The 20,182-nt window shown below is 54.3% G+C and overlaps 1 protein-coding gene across 7 annotated transcripts in view; it reads left to right on the top strand.

The window, feature by feature from the left end:
- The window catches only part of ANKRD11 (ankyrin repeat domain containing 11), a 117,438-nt gene extending 104,882 nt beyond the window's left edge, over positions 1–12,556 (top strand). For 4 of the 7 annotated variants that reach the window (XM_027977755.3, XM_027977756.3, XM_060398284.1 and 1 more), the window contains 5 exons: positions 94–6,482; positions 8,171–8,269; positions 8,344–8,487; positions 9,705–9,797; positions 11,592–12,556. In XM_027977755.3, coding sequence (XP_027833556.1) covers positions 94–6,482; positions 8,171–8,269; positions 8,344–8,487; positions 9,705–9,797; positions 11,592–11,777 — 6,911 coding nt within the window. In that variant the 3' untranslated portion in view covers positions 11,778–12,556. Of the gene's footprint in view, positions 1–93; positions 6,483–8,170; positions 8,270–8,343; positions 8,488–9,704; positions 9,798–9,973; positions 10,134–10,738; positions 10,838–11,591 lie in introns of those variants that run through there. The other 3 variants (XM_027977757.3, XM_042230791.1, XM_042230790.2) reach the window with 3 other exon arrangements.
- The last annotated feature ends 7,626 nt before the right edge of the window (positions 12,557–20,182 follow it).

The raw sequence follows: 20,182 nt of genomic DNA, 5'->3' as shown, positions 1-20,182 counted from the left end.
GGCCAGCCTCAGTCAAGTTATTCCAAGTTCTGGGCTTGTCTGCCACTGCCCCTGCCTGAACAGCTCCTGACTCCTTTCTCCCTGTTCCTGCAGAGAGCTCCGAGGAGGAGGAGGAAGACGCCCCGTCGTTCGCACCTTCCAGCTCGGTCGATGGCAATAACACAGACTCTGAGTTTGAGAAGGGCCTAAAGCACAAGGCCAAGAATCCAGAGCCGCAGAAAACCGTGACCCCGGTCAAGGACGAGTATGAGTTTGACGAGGATGACGAGCAGGACAGAACCCCCCCAGTGGACGACAAACACTTACTGAAAAAGGACTACAGAAGAGAAGCCAAGTCAAATAGTTTTATTTCTATTCCCAAAATGGAAGTGAAAAGCTACACTAAAAACAGCACGATTGCACCAAAGAAGGCGTCTCATCGCATCCTGTCAGATACGTCTGATGAAGAGGACGTCGGCGTCGCCGTGGGGGCAGGGGAGAAGCTGAGACTCTCAGCCCACACCATGCTGCCCGGCAACAAGACCCGGGAACCTTCGAACTGCAAGCAGCAGAAGGAAAGAAATAAAGTGAAAAAGAAGCGAAAGAAAGAAATAAAGGGCAAAGAAGTGCGGTTTGGGAAGAGGGGCGACACGTTCTGCTCGTCCGAGTCTGAGAGCGAGTCCTCGGAAAGTGGTGAGGATGGCGGGGACTCGGTGGGCAGCCCAGGCTGCCTCAAGGAGTCCCCACTGGTGCTGAAGGACCCCGCCCTGTTCAGCTCCCTGTCCGCCTCCTCCACCTCATCCCACGGCAGCTCTACTGCCCAGAAGCATAATACCGGCCATGCAGACCCACACGCCAAACACTGGCGGACAGACAATTGGAAAACCATTTCCTCTCCTGCCTGGTCCGAGGTCAGCTCCTTATCAGACTCCACCAGGACAAGACTGAGCAGTGAGTCTGATGGCTCCTCTGAAGGCTCCAGCGTGGAGTCACTGAAGCCAGTCAGGAAGAGACAGGAGCACAAAAAGAGGGCTGGCCTGCAGGGCACGCTACCCGACAGGAAGAACTCCTTCCACCCGAGCGGGGATGGTGCCATCCCCAAGCTGGACAAGGAGGGCAAAGTCATCAAGAAACACAAGACTAAACATAAACACAAAAGCAAGGAGAAGGGGTTGTGCTCTGTCAGCCAGGAACTGAAGCTGAAGAGCTTTACCTACGAGTACGAGGACTCGAAGCAGAGGGCGGACAAGGCCATCCTCCTGGACGACGTGCCCGCTGAGAACAAGCTGAAGGGCCTGAAGCATGAGAGAGACCACTGCAAGAAAGAGGAGAAGCTCAGCAAGATGAAGTCAGAAGAAAAAGACTGGCTCTTTAAGGACGAGATGATCAAGGTCTCCAGAGAGGAGAAGTCGCTGAAGAGAATCAGGGACCTGAACAAGGACGGGGGCAGGGCCTTCCGGGAGGAGAAGGACCGTTCAAACAAGGCCGAGAAGGAGAGGCTGCTGAAGGAAAAGTCTCCTAAAGAGGAGAAGCTGCGGCTCTACAAAGAGGAAAGAAAGAAGAAGTCCAAAGACAGGCCCTCAAAGTTAGAGAAAAAGAATGACTTTAAGGATGAAAAAATTCCCAAAGAGAAGGAGAAGATCTTCAAGGAGGATAAAGAAAAACTCAGAAAAGAAAAAGGGTATCGGGAGGACTCTGCTTTTGACGAGTACTGTAACAAAAGTCAGTTTCTGGAAAACGAAGACACCAAGTTCAGTCTCTCTGACGACCAGCAGGATCGCTGGTTCTCAGACCTGTCAGATTCCTCCTTCGATTTCAAAGGGGAAGACAGCTGGGACTCCCCAGTGACAGACTACAGGGACATGAAGAGCGACTCTGTGGCCAGGCTGATCCTGGAGACAGTGAAGGAGGACAGCAAGGAGAAGAGGCGGGAGAGCAAGGCCCGGGAGAAGCGCGGGGACAGGGACATTTTCTCTCGGAAAAAGGACAGGGATGGCCTGGAGCGGCGGCGAGAGCACGTGGCCGACAGGCACAGGGCCGTCCCCAGCTTTCTCTGCGAGAAGGACAAACGGCGGCGCGAGTCCACAGAGGGCGGCCGGGACCGGAAGGAGCCCCCTGAGGCTGCTAAGGAGCGGAGAGACGGGCGCGTGAAGCCCGAGGAGGTGCACAGGGAGGACCTGAAGGAGTATGGCTGTGACTTTGGGAAGAGCCTGGAGCCCTGGGAGAGGCACCACCCGGGGAGAGAGAAGGAGAAGAAGGAGAAGCTGAAGCTGGAGAAGCACAAGGAGAAGCCCAGCGACAAGGACAAAAGTGAGAAACTCATCCTGGAGAAATGTCAGAGGGACAGAGAGTTTGATAAGTGTTTTAAAGAGAAAAAGGATGCCAAGGAAAAGCATAAAGACATGCACAGCAAAGACAAGGAGAGGAAGGCGTCCCTTGACCAAGGCAGAGACAAACGGGAGAAGGCCTTCCCTGGAATCCTCTCCGAGGACTTCTCCGAAAAAAAAGACGAGAAAAAGGGCAAAGAGAAGAGCTGGTATATTGCAGATATCTTCACAGATGAAAGTGAAGATGAAAAAGATGACTACACAGCAAGCGGATTCAAAGTCGGGGAAGCGAGTGAGGGGCGGGGGGATGGCCCCCCCGAGAGAGAGGACGGGCGGGAGGTGCACCCCCCTGACCGGCACCGGAAGCACTCAGCCGACAGGCAAGCCCATGCTGAGAAGCAGAAGGACAAAGAGATGAGGGAGAAGAAGAAGGAGAAGGGGGCCGCGGACGGGGGGAAGGACAGGAGGGAGAAGACCTTCGAGAAGCACAAGGAGAAGAAGGACAGGAAGGACCGCACGTCTGTGGACGCCGTGCAGGACAAGAGGGGCAAGCAGAAGCTACCTGAGAAGGGGGAGAAGAGGCCCCCTGGGGAGGACAAGGCCAAGGCCAGGCACCGGGAGAGGCCGGACCGTGAGCAGGGCCGCGAGAGGAGGGCCAGCAAGGGCGCTGAGGCGGAGAGGAGCCTGCTGGAGCGGCTGGAGGAGGCGGCCCTGCAGGACTTCCGCGAGGACTCCCACGACAAGGCCAGCGAGGCGTCCTCCGACGGCTTCCCCGACCGCGTCCAGGACCCCAGCCTCAGCGCCCTCCTGGACGTGTCCTTCCCAGAGCCCCCAGAGGAGCGGGTGCGGGAGAGGGAGCGGCACCGGCACGCCTCGTCCTCCTCCAAGAAGAGCCACGATCGAGAGCGGGCTAAGAAGGACAAGCTCGAGAAGAAGGATAAGAGCGACGACTACAAGGACGCAGGCAGCCGGAAGGATGCCGGCCAGTACGAGAAGGAGCTCTTGGACAGCGACGCTTACGGTGCCTCCTACGGCTCCAAGGCTGACGCAGAGGATGAGCTGGATAAAGCCCTCGAGTTGTTTTCTACTGAAAAGAAGGAGAAAAATGATCCTGAACGAGAGCCCCCCAAGAAGGTGGAGAAGGAGCTGCGGCCTTTCGGCTCCAGCGCCCTCAACCTCCTGAAGGAGAAGCGGCGGCGGGAAAAGCACCGCGAGCGGTGGCGAGAGGACAAGGAGCGGCACCGGCACCATCGTGAGGAGCCCAAGCCCCCGGCCAGGGACACTGCCCCCAGCGCCTTCCGAGACAAGGCCAAGGACGAGGGTGGGAAGCTCGGCGAGGCCAGGCTGAAGGAGAAGACCAAGGAGAATCCCGAGAAGGAGAAGGGAGACCCCGCGAAGCTCAGCAATGGAAATGACAAGCTGCTCCCGGCCAGAGACCCGGGCAAGAAAGACGTGCGGCCCCGGGAGAAGCTTCTGGGCGACGGGGACCTGATGATGACCAGCTTTGAGCGGATGCTGTCCCAGAAGGACCTGGAGATTGAGGAGCGGCACAAGCGGCACAAGGAGAGGATGAGGCAGATGGAGAAGCTGCGGCACCGCTCCGGGGACCCCAAGCTCAAGGAGAAGGCGCGGCCCGCAGAGGACGCACGCAAGAAGAGTCTGGATGGACCGCCCAAGAAGCCACCTGGGCCCGACCTCACCCCAAAGGACAGAAAACCAAAGGAGTCTGTTCCTCCTGCCCCCGCCACTGAGAACAAGCCCCACCCGGGACTAGGAGTAGACCCCCGGGACTGGCTGGCAGGACCCCACATGAAAGAGGTCTTGCCTGCGTCCCCCAGGCCCGACCATGGCCGGCCCACTGGGGTCCCCACCCCCGCCTCGGTGGTGTCCTGCCCCAGCTACGAGGAGGCCATGCACACGCCCCGGACCCCGTCCTGCAGCGCTGATGACTACCCCGACCTCATGTTCGACTGCACGGACCCCCAGCCGATGTCCAGCACCTCTGCCAGCGCCTGCTCACCCTCTTTCTTTGACAGGTTCTCTGTGGCCACAAGTGGGATTTCAGAGACCCCAGGCCAGACACCAACGAGGCCACTGTGCACGAACCTTTATCGCTCGGTCTCCGTGGACGTCAGGAGGACCCCTGAGGAGGAGTTTGGCCTCGGGGACAAGCTGTTCAGACAGCAGAGCGTCCCCGCTGCTCCCAGCTACGGTTCACCAGGACAGCACCCTGAGGACAAGGCCCCTGGCCCTCCAGCACCCGCGGAGAAGTTCGCCTGCCTGTCTCCAGGGTATTACTCCCCGGACTACGGCATGCCCTCCCCCAAAGTCGACACCTTGCACTGCCCGCCTGCGGCCACAGTCAACCTCACCCCCTCCCCAGAGGGCGCCTTTGCTGGTTTACAAGCCAAGTCCCCCCCTTCACATAGAGATGAGCTTTTGGCCCCGTCCATGGAGGGGGCCCTCCCCCCTGACCTTGGCATCCCCCTGGATGCCACGGAGGACCAGCAGGCCACTGCAGCCATCATCCCCCCGGAGCCCAGCTTCCTGGAGCCCCTGGATGAGGGCCCCTTCAGCACGGTCATCACGGAGGAACCGGTTGAATGGGCGCACCCTGCTGCTGCAGAGCAGGGCCTGCCCCCCGCCCTTATTGGGGGCACTCCTGGTGACACGGCCAGCTGGCCTGTGGGGTCGGACCTCCTCCTCAAGTCCCCACAGAGGTTCCCAGAGTCCCCGAAACAGTTCTGCCCTGCCGACTCACTCCATCCCGAGCCCCCTTACCCGGCATCCCCCGTCTCATACCCTCTGCCGGTCCCCGAGCCGGGACTGGAAGCTAAGGACAAGGCCGAGGGAACAGTCCCAGCCACCGTCTCTGCTTCTGAGGAGTCGGCCCCGTTCGCCACTCCCTCCCGGCTGGAGTCCTTCTTCAGTAACTGCAAGTCCCTTCCTGACGCGCCCCCTGATGCGCCCCCAGAGCCTGCGTGTGTGACAGCCGTGGCTCAGGTGGAGGCACTGGGGCCCCTGGAGAATAATTTCCTGGAAGGTGGTCACAACCTGTCGGCACTCGGCCCGGTGGAGCCGGTGCCCTGGCCCGGTGCCTTCCCCGCTGCCGAGGATGACCTCGACCTGGGGCCTTTCTCACTGCCAGAGCTCCCTCTCCAGACTAAGGATGTTCCCGACGTGGAAGCAGAGCCTGTGGAAGAGAGTCCTCTCGTTCCTCCAGAGAATACCCCCTTGGGGGCCCCTGTGCTCCCAGGCAGTGGGGAGGCTGCTGGGGCAGCTGCTGACCAACAGCTGGTGTCGCCTCCTGACCAGGCGGCCACCCGGCTCCCCACCGAAGCCGCGCCGGAGCCCCCAGAGGAGCCAAAGCCAGCAGCACTGCCTGAGGCCACAGCAGAGGGAGGGTCCGGGCCAGAGGGGAGAGCCCCTGAGGACTCCCACCCTGGCTCAGGGCTCACACCAGCCCTCTCGGAGCAGCGTCCACCAGGGAGTGGAGATGAGCCCGAGGGCCAAGATCCCTCGGCCTCGCCCCACAGCACCCTTGATGCCCCTGTGGATGGCTCGGCTCAGGCCCACGTGGCAGATGGGGCCGGCCCTCAGGACAGTGCTGGGCCCGAGGGGCCCCCGGACAGCGTCCAGCCTGAATCCACCGAACCAGAACCTAAACCGACGGCTGAGGCCCCGAAGGCACCCAAAGTAGAGGAGATCCCTCAGCGTATGACCAGGACCCGGGCCCAGATGCTGGCTAACCAGCACAAGCAGAGCTCACCACCCACTGAAAAGGAGCCCACGCCCACGCCCACCCCCAGGGCCAAGGGTCGTGGCTCTGAGGACGACGACCCCCAGGCCCAGCACCCACGCAAACGCCGCTTCCAGCGCTCCAGCCAGCAGCTGGCTCAGCAGATGCACACATCCACGCGGCAAACACGCGAGGTGATCCAGCAGACGCTGGCCGCCATCGTGGACGCCATCAAGCTGGACGCCATTGAGCCTTACCACAGCGACAGGTCCAACCCATACTTCGAGTATCTGCAGATCCGGAAGAAGATTGAGGAGAAGCGCAAAATCCTGTGCTACATCAGCCCGCAGGCGCCGCAGTGCTACGCCGAGTACGTCACCTACACCGGCTCCTACCTCCTGGATGGCAAGCCACTCAGCAAGCTGCACATCCCCGTGGTGAGTGCCCGCCCCAGAGGCAGGGAGCAGCCCCCTCCGCACTGGCCTCTGCCACTCGCCATCTGCCCATGACACTGCCCAGTGTCACCTCCCTCCCCGCAGCCGCCGGGTCACCTTGCGCTTGGACCCCAGCCCACCTGCCTCAGGCACACCCAGCCCCCTCTGCACCCCTTCCCACAGCATGAGGCTTTACAGAACCCGGCCCTAGACCCCTCTTCCCCAGGGGCCGGAGGGCGCTGCTCATGCCTCCTTGAAGCAGGCCCCCACCCAGCAGACCTACCAGACACAGGCCCCACCCCGCCTGTCAGCTGTCGGCTCCCCACATTCGTGCAGCTGTGACCATCCAGGCCCCGCCGTGCATACCCCTGGTCCCATCCTCATACTTGCATCTGGGCCATGGGCAGGTCCTGCCACATGGACCTCTGGGGAAGCGTGTCCTCCATGTTTGGCTGCCCCCCACCCCCGACCTGGGAACAGGCACGGGGTTCATGGCCGTGAGAGCCCACTTGGGCCACTCCATCCGCAGCCAGAGCCTGGCCACTTGAGCTTTGTGATGCTCCCCAAGCGCCACCTGTTCACATATGAGCATTACCTCGCCTCGCTTTTTGACACCATCCCCTTCTCTGCAGAAAACCCAGCTTTCCTCTTGTTCTGCCCATCAGGCTCAAGGCGGGCTATGTCCCACGTGTGTGGCCTGTCCCCAGACAGTCGGGGCCTGAGGCACTAGGTTCAGGAACCTGTCCTGGGATCTCTGTTCAGGGAGAGGGACTTTCTGCCGATTGTCTGTAGAACACATGGAACTAGAAAACAGGCAACAGCCGAGGGTGCTGTGGCCCTGCCACCCGAGTTCACCCAGAGCAGCCTGCGCGTATGCCAGGCTCAACCCTATCTGGGGTGCAGGACTCGGGGTCACGGCAGGTTGCCCCGCAGGTGGGCCTGGGCTTCCGCCCTCAGGAGAAGGAGGAGGGGTTCTCAGGGCCGAGACCCTGACGGGGACATCTGCCAGGTGCCCTGGGCCCTGAGGGGGCAGGCAGGCAGCTAAAGAGACCCAGCTGGGGTTTCCCTTTTCAAGTTTTGAGCTAACTTTAAACCAAAAGATTGGAAGACAGCACATACCTCAAGTGCGGGCCTCAAGTGCAGCCCTTCAGATGGTCTGTGGCTGGGAGCTCTTCCTCCCTCCTGTCCCCTCCAGCCCGGGGTCAAGGCCGCACGTTTCCTGTGTGACTCAGAAGCACTGGCTTCTCCCTGTGGGGTGGCTGCCGGCAACCATGGGCTTCTCTGGCCTGGCGGTGTCTCTCCAAAAGTTGCCAAAGCGGCCAGGCAAGTCCTCCACCCTGGGGAGACGGGCAGGCCCACCGTCCTGTTTGTGTTGCTTCTCGGCAGCTGCGTCCCAGTGCGCCTCACGTTGCTCGGAGCGCGTGAAGCCTGTGGTAAATGGGACCCTGCCAGTCCCCTGCTCCTGACCGTACCAGGGCAGCGCTGCAGACACCCAGTTCTTGGCTTCTCCTGCCGCCTCCCCCCGCCCTCTTCACAGGTGCCTGCAGCTCCCTCGGGGCAGGGGGGCTCACTCACCTGCTCCCGGGGATGCGTCCAGCTGCCGCGGGCTCCTGCTTGGCATCCTGGGACCGTGGCGCGTGGGCTGGGGCAGCACTCGGCCCCCAGTGAGCCCTTCTCTTCTGTGGCCACAGATCGCGCCCCCACCCTCGCTGGCAGAGCCCCTGAAGGAGCTGTTCAAGCAGCAGGAGGCCGTGCGGGGGAAGCTCCGCCTGCAGCACAGCATCGAGCGGGTGAGTGCGAGAGGGTGAGTGCGCGCGCCCCGCCCCGCCCCGCCCACGCAGCTCACCCGACCCCTCTCCTGCAGGAGAAGCTGATCGTCTCTTGCGAGCAGGAGATACTGCGGGTCCACTGCCGGGCAGCGAGGACCATCGCGAACCAGGCGGTGCCGTTCAGCGCCTGCACCATGCTGCTGGACTCAGAGGTGTACAACATGCCGCTGGAGAGCCAGGTGGGGCGTGGGCTGGGCGTGTGCTGACCATTTCCTCTGAAGCTCACATGAATTTCGGACACGAGCAGCCAGAGCTGCTGCTCTGGGGCTTCCTGAGCAGAGGACCCTGAGAGACGGTCACCCTGGGGACGCGGTGCTGCCACTGACGGCAGGCGGGCCCAGGGGCCTGTTACCAGTGACTTGCCAGTCTGGGGCAGGGCCCAGGGCGCCACCTGTCAGAACACACAGTCTGCCTCGTCGGTCCTCTAGAGTGGCCCTGCATGTCCACTCCAAGGGTCCAGCCTGCCTCTGTCCCAGTAGGTGGAGCCTGTGCCCCTCAGGGCCCCTAGCCCATGCATGGACATGTCAGAGATCTCACGTGCAAAAAGCAAGCTGACTTGTGTGCGCCCTGCCCTACTCTCATCAGCCGCTACAACTCTGAAAGCAGCCCAGAGTGTGTCCTTCCGGGCCTGCCTTCTGCCTCTGTTCAGGCCTCGGCACCAAGTTCCCCAACAGGCTTCCATCCCCTACCCACTGGCAGATCATGTGGAGACTGGCCACATGCGATGCAACAGTGGTTAAAGGTTTTCCATTCACTTACCTATATCTTTAAGGATACAAAAGCTTTAAAACTTTCCTCAGGTGATGTGCTAGCCGTGACATGTTTTTCACAAAACAAAAAGCATTTATCGATAGAAGTTTTGCTTTTTGCATTTAAAAGAAAAAAGGATCTGCTGACCTTGAAAGGGTGTTGTTGGGCTTCCTCCTGAAGGTCCAGAGACGGGAGGTCTTGGGCCAGGGGCTCCTCAGGCAGGTGGCTGCCTGCGGCTCTGGGGAGAGGCCCCGCCAGCTAACCGGCAGGAGCCGGTGGGGAACCTGGTCCACTCCTAAACCACTGTCCACCGCAGGGGCCCTCAGCCACCTCAGGCCTCCCAGATGTCCTTTTTAAAGAAAAAAACCACTTGCAGTTTTCACAAAGAAGAAACTGGACAGATGCCATCGTGGGCTCACCCTGAGGGGGTGTCCAGAGTCACCCGCAGGGCGGCTCCACTCTGGACAGTGTTGGGGGGCAGCTGCCTGGGCCCATAAGGAGGGCGGGGATGTGTGTCCTGCTAGTTGGTCCTTGATGTGGGGACACGGGGGGGTTCCAGAAGCTGCACCCCAAGTGAGGGGGGCGGTCTTGACTGCCAGGAAGCTGCCCCTCCCTGATGCTCCCATGCGCTTGGCTCTCCCTGCAGGGTGATGAGAACAAGTCAGTGCGGGACAGGTTCAACGCCCGCCAGTTTATATCCTGGCTGCAGGATGTGGACGACAAGTACGACCGCATGAAGGTGAGCCTCCCTCCCTGAGCGGCAGCGGCGGGCCGGGCTCTCCGGGTGGGGGCGGCTGCTGAGGGGCTGCGTGTGGAGGAGGCAGCTTCACACTGGCTCTGAGCCCAGCTGGCAGCAAGCGAGCGAGGCCTCCCCGCCCCCATGTTGCCTCTTAGAGTGTCTTCCCTCCTGTCCAGGTGTGCGGGGAGCAGCTCCTGTCACCAGCTGGCGGTCAGACCTCTGTGGGACCCCACCTTGACCCTCCTCAAAGGTCACAGCATCCACCAGCAGCCCTGCCCTGGATGTGCTGACCAGTGCAGCAGGCAGAGGACAGGGGGGAGATAGAGAGCTTAGCAAGTAAGAAGCACATCCTCCTCCGCAGGCGCGTGAACACACACCGGCAGTGACGCGCCTGCTACAGAGTAGGGCCCATGAGGCAGGGCCTGCTGAGTGTGGAGTTGATGGAGGCGAGACCCAGGTTCCACGCTGGGCTGCCAGCCTCACCCCTGCCTTACCTCACTGACCGCCCCCAGCACCATACCCAAGGGGGTGGCCAGGGGTCCAGAGCAGAGAGGCAACAGCTTACAGGGCCTTCAGGCTTGGCTGAGGCCACGTTTCTGACAGGCTCCAAGGTATGCCTGAAGGGAGCTGCCTGGAAAACTTTGCTATAGGGAGATACTTTTTGACCAAAGTAAAATGAGACTTGGTACATTAAAAAGACCACGTTGAGTCTAAATTTCCTTAATGTGCCAAGAACTTAGAAAGTAACAGAAAAAGAACCTGGTGAGGTATAGAGAGCAGGGGCACGGGATGGCCACGCTCGCTTGGGACCACAGGATGGACGAGGTCCCGCCAGGAGACAGGCCTCCCTCCTCAGGTCCCGCACCTTCAGGGCAGTTTTCTGGGTAAACAGGCATGCCTGTTGGGTGTCACGGGGTTTCAGCCTAACAGTTTCATTTCAGTCACTGAAAACTCGGACTGTACAGCAGTTCAGAAGCCCAGGAGTAGCTCAGGCTCGGGAGCACCCAGAGATGGAGACCCTACGTAGTACCTTAAATTAAGTAAGAGCAGCGGGACTCTGAGGGTCATGAGTGACTGTGCGTGCTGAGGACGCCTGGCCTGCTGGTGCACACAGGGCTTAGTTCTGAAATAGGTTTTTAAACTGAATTATTTTAAAGCACTTTAGAGATTGTGATACCCTGCCCTGAACGCTTGTGTGCTCATCTAAGAAAATAAGATGAGTTTCCTGCACAATCACTGTCACATCATTAAGTCTGTTAACCCGAGTTTGTGCTCCCACCCGCCATGCTGCTATCTCCCATGTGTTCCCAAAACGTGCCCCGCACCCCCACTCCCTCACACCTCCTCCCCCCCGCAAGCCCACACTGCTGCCTCGGGTTATGACCCGTCTGGGTAACCCAGGTACTGTCCTCATTCCAACATTCTTAACATGAAACACACAGCAGACTCCAGTCTGTTTGCCTTGGTACCTATTTCTAATGCTGAGAGTGCGAATGAAGCCAATCTCACCAGCCATAAATAAAGTAATTGTAAAGTGAAAACAGAAAAGCAAAACTGTTACAAGTTCTGACTAGAGGCAAAACCCCCAGGCGTAGGGGCATAAAGCAGGAATGGACAGACGCCTGTGTGCTCAGCAAGGCCACTCACTGGGCAGGATGAGACCCAGATGCGAGAGGCCGTCCCAAGGCCAGAGCTTAAAAGGGTCCCCCGCCCCGACCTCGCAGAAGTGCCGCGGCAGGGGGAGTGGGCGGCAGGGTCTCTCCTCCCTCCTCACCTGCCACATTTCCCGTGCAGACGTGTCTCCTGATGCGGCAGCAGCACGAGGCGGCGGCTCTCAACGCCGTGCAGAGGATGGAGTGGCAGCTGAAAGTCCAGGAGCTGGACCCCGCCGGGCACAAGTCCTTGTGCGTGAATGAGGTGCCGTCCTTCTACGTGCCCATGGTCGACGTCAACGACGACTTTGTGCTCCTGCCGGCCTGATGCACAGGGACAGCTGCACAGGACACAGGCGAGCCCCCCTGACGTCTGCTGCCAAGTCCAGGCGGCGGGAGGAGACCATGTCCCCAGTGGGGACGCCTAGGGAGAAACCGCACTGGGTCCCTGGTGCGCCTCCTTCCCACCAGCCCCCGCAGGAGGACGCAGAGCCGGGGGCACAGGCACAGGCACAGGCACGGTGGCCTCGGGCTCTTCTCCAGCGGCTATGCAGGCATCTCAGGAGCTGCAGGATGGAGAGCAGTCTTTAAATTCCTGGTTCCATTTTTGATCAACTCAAGAGAATAAAACTAAGGCGTCTACCCCTCAGCAACAGCGGTCTCTGGTCAGAGGGCGGGGAGAGCACCAGGCCGGCTGCCGTCCTGTCACCACGAAGCTGCCGATGGCTCGGGCCTCAGACTGGGGCCAGGACGCTGGGCCGGGCGAGGGCCTGGCTGCGCCGCCCGCCCGCCCGCCTCACAGGGACACGGAGGCAGGACACTCAGTTGTGTTTTTAATGGAGTCAAATCCACGTGGTTTGTATATTTTTTCCTTTAATCTTGGGCATTTTGTTTCTCTTTCTGAGAACATAACTTGAAACACTACAGAGCCAATAATCATATAAAAAGTGTACCCGTAAACGCTGTACAGTTTTATACACGTTCACAATGTACTTTTGCTGCCTTCTAGATAATTTATTTTGCAACACATTACTGCACAGTTGTAAATAACTTATGTACTGTAACATCACTTCAGTTATGTGTAAAGAAATAAATAAATTAATTACATGCTCTTTGTACACAACCCCTCTCAGGAGGGCAGATGTGGCTGTGAGGGGAGGGGTCCCTCCCTGGAAACCCCAATGCCTTCAACCTTTTTCCTTTTGAAACAAATTATACTTGCACCTCCTTTCCTGCCCTTACTGGGACCTGAGTGGCTGTTCTCTGCTCACAACTAGATGGCTGTGAGAGTAGGGGTCACCCAGTGGCTGTGTCCCCAGGGCCCATCAGAGCGGGAGGAGATAGGCAAGGCATGAGCCATGGGACAGCTGGTGGCCTGGGCGGTGCAAACATGGATCCCTGGTCTCCCAGCTCCCCATGGGACCCTGCCGTGCAGGGCACCCACCTAGGACGCGGGTCCCGCCTGAAACCACATACTCTGATCTCATAATTACGTCTTGGGGTCTGTGCTCCTCTCAGGCCAGGGGTGTCTGTCCAATGGCTGGCCCAAGGTGGAAGGCAACGGGTGTAGGCCACAGGGCCGAGCTGGGGCCAGCCTGGCCTTTGGGGATAACCCTGGGCACCCTGACTCCCACTCCCGTGCTTTTCTATACCTGGTAGGGGTGGGAGCTGCAGACACAACCCCATTCAATTTCCTCTTTGTGGGCTCCCTGGCCTAAGCTCTCACCAGCCCCCCAACTTTGTGTTTCCCCTCATCGCCCAGCACCTTTCTCAACATCAGGAATTAGGCCACACGTGTTCACCTGGTCCATCCTGGCCTCAGCACCGTCAGGCCACCCCTATGGAGACCCTGCACCTGGTGGAGCCCACACCTGGTGTCGGTCCCACCTGCTGAAGGTGCTGGTTCTGCACCGATGAGCCTGTGCAGAAGCGCGCCCCATGTTTGGCATGTCTGAACCACAATGACGTGACTCCCAGCCACGAAAGACAGATGTCACGGATGCTGTCATCGGCATGCCTGTGCATGAGTGGGACCCAGAAGACAAAAAGGAATTAAATTTCAGGATATGCAGAGAAGCCGTAAAACTCAACCATAAAAAATTCTATTAAAAAATGGGCAAAAGACTTGAACAATCCTTTTTCCAAAGAAGATGAACAAATGGTCAATAAACACATGAACAAATTCTCAACATGACTAATCCCTGGGGAAAAGCAAATGAGAACCACGATGAGATACCCCTTACACCCATCAGGATGGCTGCTAACAACACAATAAAACAAAGCAGCAGGTGCTGGTGAGGATGTGCAGAAAGTGGGATCCTCCTACAATGCTGGTGGGAATGAAAAGTGGTGCCGCCATGATGGAGAACACTGGAGGTTCTTCAAGAGATGTAAGTAACATATAATCCACTGATCCAACTTCTAGGAACACAGGCCACAGGAACTGAAAGCAGGGTTTCAAAGACTTGTCTACACCCCAGTGTTCACTGCAGCACTGTTCAAAACAGCTGAAACATGGAGTCAACCTGAACTATCCATTGACAGATGAATGGATAAGGAAAAGGTGAAGTAGTTTTTCAGCCTTTAAAAAGAAAAGAATGAGGTACGATGGATGAACCTTAAGGACACTATACTAAATGAAATAAGACAAATACTGGACAATTTCACTTATATGACATACTTCTGAGTAGTCAAAATCAGACAAAATATGACACACTTTATTTTCCTGGGCAGCAAAATCACTGCAGGTGGTGACTGCAGTCATGAAATTGAAAGCTGCTTGCTTCTTGGAAAGAAAGCTATGACAAGCCTAGGTGGCATATTAAAAAGCAGAGACATTACTTTGCCAACAAACTTCCATCTAGTCAAAACTATGGTTTATAGTCGTATGGATGTGAGAGTTGGATCATAAAGAAATCTGAACACCAAAGAATTGATGCTTTGGACTGTGGTGTTAGAGAAGACTCTTGAGAGTCCCCTGGACTGCAAGGAGATCAAGCCAGTCAATCCTTTTAAAGGAAATCAACCCTGAATATTCCTTGGAACGACCGATGCTGAAGCTTAGGCTCCAATACTTTGGCCACCTGGTGCAAAGAGCTGACTCACTGGAAAAGGCCCTGATGCTGGGAATGACTGAAGGCGGGAGGAGAAGGGGACGACAGAGACAAGATGGTTGAATGCTATCACCAACTCAATGGACATGAGTTTGAGCAAACTCCAGGAGATAGTGAAGGACAGGGAAGCCCAGGCTGCTACAGTTCGTGAGGTTGCAGAGTCAGACACGACTTAGCGACTGAACAACAATGGTACCGACATGTAAAGAGAGAGATGGACAGGAATACAGTAATAGCAGGAAACTAACACGCCCATTCACACCAACGGACAGATCCCCAACAGAGAATCAACGAAGCAGTAGAGTCCCAAATGACACAAGAAAACAGACTTTAATTGATCTTTTCAGGACAGTACATCCCCAAACCCTGAATACACATTCTTTTCAAGTGCACACAGGGAACATTCTGTAGTACTGCCGTGCTGAGTCACTTCTGTCGTGTCCCACTCTTTGTGACCCTATGGACTGTTGCCCGTCAGGCTCCCCAGCAAGAATACTGGGAGTGGATTGCCTTGCCCTTCTCCAGAGGATCTTCCCAACTCAGGGAGCAAACCCATGTCTCCTCTACCTCCTGCATTGGCAGACAGGTTCCTTACCACTAGCCCCACCTGGGAAGCTGCTAGGAACACATACCAGGGCATAAAACAAGCCTCAACACATTTAAGAGGACAGAAATTACCCCCAAGCATCTTTTCTGACCACAATGGCATGAAACTCAACCACAGAAAAATAAATGACCACTCTCTTCTGTGGCACTTTGGAGGTGCTTCACCATTTCAGGACAAAGCTGAACATCACTTTCCTGGTGGATGATGAATAACACTTTGCACCTTTTATGAGAAGCGTTTGGCCAAAGAAGTTGCTGCTGACCCTCTGGGTGAAGAACACAGGAAGCTCATGTGGTCTGAGTCAGTGGTGGGGATGACAGATAAGGCTTCTGAGTCTGCCTGCCCGAGTAAGGGGCGTTCTTGTCCCAGTCTGCACCGAGCTGCTTTCTGGATGCCAATCTGAGTATTCTCAATTTGGTCATTGTTAAAAATAGGAGGGGCAGAAAAATATTCCTGGACTCCCTGACACTACTGTACCTCACTGCCTGGGGCCCCCCAAAGCTGCACAATCTACAGATTTTTCAATCTCTAAGTAATATGATGTCCGCCAGGACACTGTGAGAAAGCTCCTAAACAGAGAAGGTAAGAAACCATCAATGCACCCGAGGTTCAGTGTCTTTCTATTCCACTCCATTCAGCAGCCCAAATGTCAGTGTCCTGCTCTGAAGAATCAGTGTATCAGGAAAAATAAGGAAGAGGCTGCAGAATATGCTAAGTTCTTGGCCAAAAGGATGAAGGAGGCCAAAAAAATTGCCAGGAGTAGACTGCCAAGAGGAGGAGGCTGTCCTCTCTGATAGTGTCTACCTGAGTCCAGTCAAAAATGAGATATTCTAAGAGTAACAAATAAATAAGCTCAGACATCAGGAATAAAAGAAAGAAAAAAAAATCACATGGAGGCTAAACAACATGCTACTGGAAAACCAATGAGTCAGGACTTTGAGGGGTTGCAGCTCCACCGGCCAACGCAGGGCACTCAGGTTTGATCCCTGGTCCAGGAAGATCCCACACGCTGTGGCGCAACGAAGCCCATGTACCACAGACACTGAGCCCACACCCTGCAGCTGCTGAGCCCACGGCCTAGAGCCTGTGCTCCACAGCGGGAGTAGCCCCTGCAGTGAGAAGCCAGCCCGCCACAACGGTGCGTGCAGTCCCACTCGCTGCAGCTAGAGGAAGCCCACACATGGCGGCAGAGGCCCAGCACAGCCAGAAAGAAAGGATTTGTTAAAAAGATAGGTCAATGATGAAATCAGAGGAAATTTAAAACTACCTTGAGAAAAATGAAGATACAACCATGCAAAAGCTACAGAATGTAGTAAAAGAAGTTCTTAGGAGGAAGGTCATAGTGATGTTGGCCTTCCTCCCAAACAAGAAAGATCTCAAACAATCTAACCTACCACTTAAAAGAATCAGAAGAACAAACAAAAACTAAAGTCAGCACAAGGAAGAAAATAAACATCAGAGAGGAAGTAGGTATTTAAAAAACCAGAAAAAATAGAACAAGAGTTGTTCCTCTTCAAGGATAAACAAGACTGACAGCTCTGACCAGGCGCACCAAGAAAAGAGAGGACCCAAATGAACAAAACACAAGCAAAACAGCTCATGCCACAGAAATACAGAAACCGTTAAGGGGATACCACGTACAATTACATGCTAACAAATTTGATAACCTAAAAGAAACGGATAAGTTTCTAGAAATATATAGTCTACCAAAACTGAAGAAGAAACATAATTTGAAGAGACCAATCATTAGAAGTGAAAAGGAATCTGTAATTAAAAAAAAAACAAAAACCTCCCAGGCTTCCTTGGTGGTTCAGTAACAAATAATCCACCTGCCAATGTAGGAGACATGGGTTTGACCCCTGATTCAGAAAGATCCCACACGCCATGGAGCAATCGAGCCGCAGCTACTGAGCCTGTTCTCAGAGGCCAGGAGCCGCAGCTATTTAGCCCATGTGCCTAGTGAGAAGCCCAAATACCACAATTAGAGAGCAGCCCCTGCTCTATGTGGCAACAAAGACCCGGCACTGCCAAAAATAAATAATAATAAAAAAACCCTACAAATGTAAGTCCAGAAGCAGATGGCTCCAGAGATGGATTCTACCAAACATATAAAGAACTTTTATCAATTCTCCTCAAACTCTTCTTTCCCCAAAAAACAGAAGAGGAGGGAACACTCTCAGAGACATGCTGTGCAGCCACCATTACCCTGATACCAAAACCAGACAAACACAATTACAGGCCAGTGTCTTTGATGAACACAGATGCAAAAATCCTTAACAAAATATTAGCAAACCAAATCAAACAACACATAGAAAGAACAAACCAAAACCAAGTGAGATTCACCGCAGGTTCTTAAGGATGGTTCAATATAGGTAAATCAGTCAATGTGATATACCACGTAAAAGACAAAAACAGTCATCTCAACAGATACAGAAAAGCACTTGACAAAATTCAACATCCATTCATAATAAAAACTCTTAGCAAAGTGAGTATGGGGGGAACATACCTCAATATAATAAAAGCTATTTATGAGGCTTCCTTGATGGTCCAGTGGTTAAGAATCCACTTTGCAATGCAGGGGACACTGGTTTGACCCCTGGTCCAGGAAGATCCCACATGTACGTGCCTCAGGGTAACTAAGACCATATGTCACCACCACCGAAGCCTGCACATCTAAAGCCCCTGCTCCACCACAAGAGACGCCATCACACTGAGAAGACTGCACATAGCCACAAAGACCCAGCGTAACAATAACAACAAAAAGACATATATGTGTGTATTTTTTAAAGCTATTTATGACAGTAAACTGTGGAAAATTCTTCAAGAGATGGGACTACCAGACCACCTGACCTGCCTCTTGAGAAACCTATATGCAGGTCAGGAAGCAACAGTTAGAACTGGACATGGAACAACAGACTGGTTCCAAATAGAGAAAGGAGTATGTCAAGGCTGTATATTGTCACCCTGCTTATTTAACTTATATGCAGAGTACATCATGAGAAATGCTGGGCTGGATGAAGCACAAGCTGGAATCAAGATTGCCGGGAGAAATATCAATAACCTCAGATATGCAGATGACACCACCCTTATGGCAGAAAGTGAAGAGGAACTAAAGAGCCTCTTGATGAAGGTGAAAGAGGAGAGTGAAAAAATTGGCTTAAAGCTTAACGTTCAGAAAACAAAGATCATGGCATCCGGTCCCATCACTTTATGGCAAATAGATGGGGAAACAATGGAAACAGTGGCTGAGTTTATTTTTCTGGGCTCCAAAATCACTGCAGATGGGGACTGCAGCCATGAAATTAAAAGACGCTTATTCCTTGGAAGGAAAGATATGACCAACCTAGACAGCATAAAAAAGCAGACACATCACTTTGTCAACAAAGGTCCGTCTAGTCAAGGCTATGGTTTTTCCAGTGGTCATGTATGGACGTGAGAGTTGGACTATAAAGAAAGCTGAGTGCCGAAGATTTGAAGCTTTTGAACTGTGGTGTTGGAGAAGACTCTGTCTGTCCTAAAGGAAATCAGTCTTGAATATTCATTGGAAGGACTGATGCTGAAGCTGAAATTCCAATACTTTGGTCACCTGATGTGAAAAGCTGACTCATCAGAAAAGACCCTGATGCTGGGAATGATTGAGGGCAGGAGGAGAAGGGGATGACAGAAGATGAGATGGTTGGATGGCATCACTGACTCAATGGACGTGGGTTTGGGTGGACTCCGGGAGTTGGTGATGGACAGGGAGGCCTGGCGTGCTGCAGTTCATGGGGTCACAAAGAATCGGACACGACTGAGCGACTGAACTGAACTGATGACAAACCCACAGCCAACATAATAATAATGGTGAAAAGCTGGAAGCCTTCCCACTAAAATCTGTAACAAAATAAGGATGCCCACTGTCAGCTCTTCTATTCAACACAGAAGACTGGATGTCCTAACTACAGCAATAATAAAAGAAAAAAAAAAGTACCCAAACTGGAAGGGAAGAGGTAAAATTCACTATATGCAGATAATATGCTACTGTATACTGAAAACCCTAGACTTCATGCAAAAACTACTAGAACTGATGAACAAATTCAGCAAGGTAGGCGGGATACAAGATTAACATACAGAAATGGGTTGCATTCTTCACATCAACAATGAAATAGCAGAAAGGGTATTTAAACAATAGCTGTTAGTTTGTTTTGCCATGCCATGCAGCATGCAAGCACCCGACCAGGGATCAAACCCATGCACGTTGTAGTGAAAGTGCAGAGTCCTAACCACTGTTCAGTGAAGTCCAACAATATCTTTAAAACTGCACTCGCCAAAATAAAGGATTCGGGAGTAAACCTGAGCAAGGAGGTGAAAGTCTTACACACTGAGACCTGTAACACTGATAAAGGGAATCAGAGATGATTCAAAGAAACAGAAAGATATCTCATGCTCTGTGACTGGAAGAATATTGGTAAAGTGGTCGCATTACTCGGGACCAATCTACAGGTTTAGTGTGGTTTCTATCAAGTTACCCATGACGCTTTTCACAGAACTAGAACAAAGCAATCCTGAAATTCACATGGAACCATAAAATACCCAGAACTGCCACAGCAAACCTGAAGAAAAAGACCTAAACAGGAGGCATAACCCTTCCAGACTTCAGACAATACTACAAAGCTACAGTGATAAAAACAGTGTGGCACTGGCAAAAAACAAGATGTAGGAATCAGTGGAACAGAACCCAGAACCCAGAAAGAAACACACACAAGTCAGTCTTTGACAAAGGAGGCAAGAATATGGGAAATGGGAAAAAGCGTCTTCAACAAGTGATGTTAAGAAAGCTGGACAGCTACATGTAAATCAATGAAGTTATTTAGCACACACTCTCTCACCCTTCACAAAAATAAACTCAAAATGGCTTAAAGACTTAAATATAAGATACCATGAAACTCCCAGATGAGAGCACAGGCAAAACGTTCTCTGATGTAAATATTACTGAAGTTTTCTTAACGTCAGTTAAGGAAATAGAAAACAAAG

The sequence above is a fragment of the Ovis aries genome, chromosome 14 (genome assembly GCF_016772045.2).
Source record: "Ovis aries strain OAR_USU_Benz2616 breed Rambouillet chromosome 14, ARS-UI_Ramb_v3.0, whole genome shotgun sequence".
NCBI lineage: Eukaryota > Metazoa > Chordata > Mammalia > Artiodactyla > Bovidae > Ovis > Ovis aries.
This window is presented reverse-complemented; position numbering and strand designations above follow the sequence as displayed.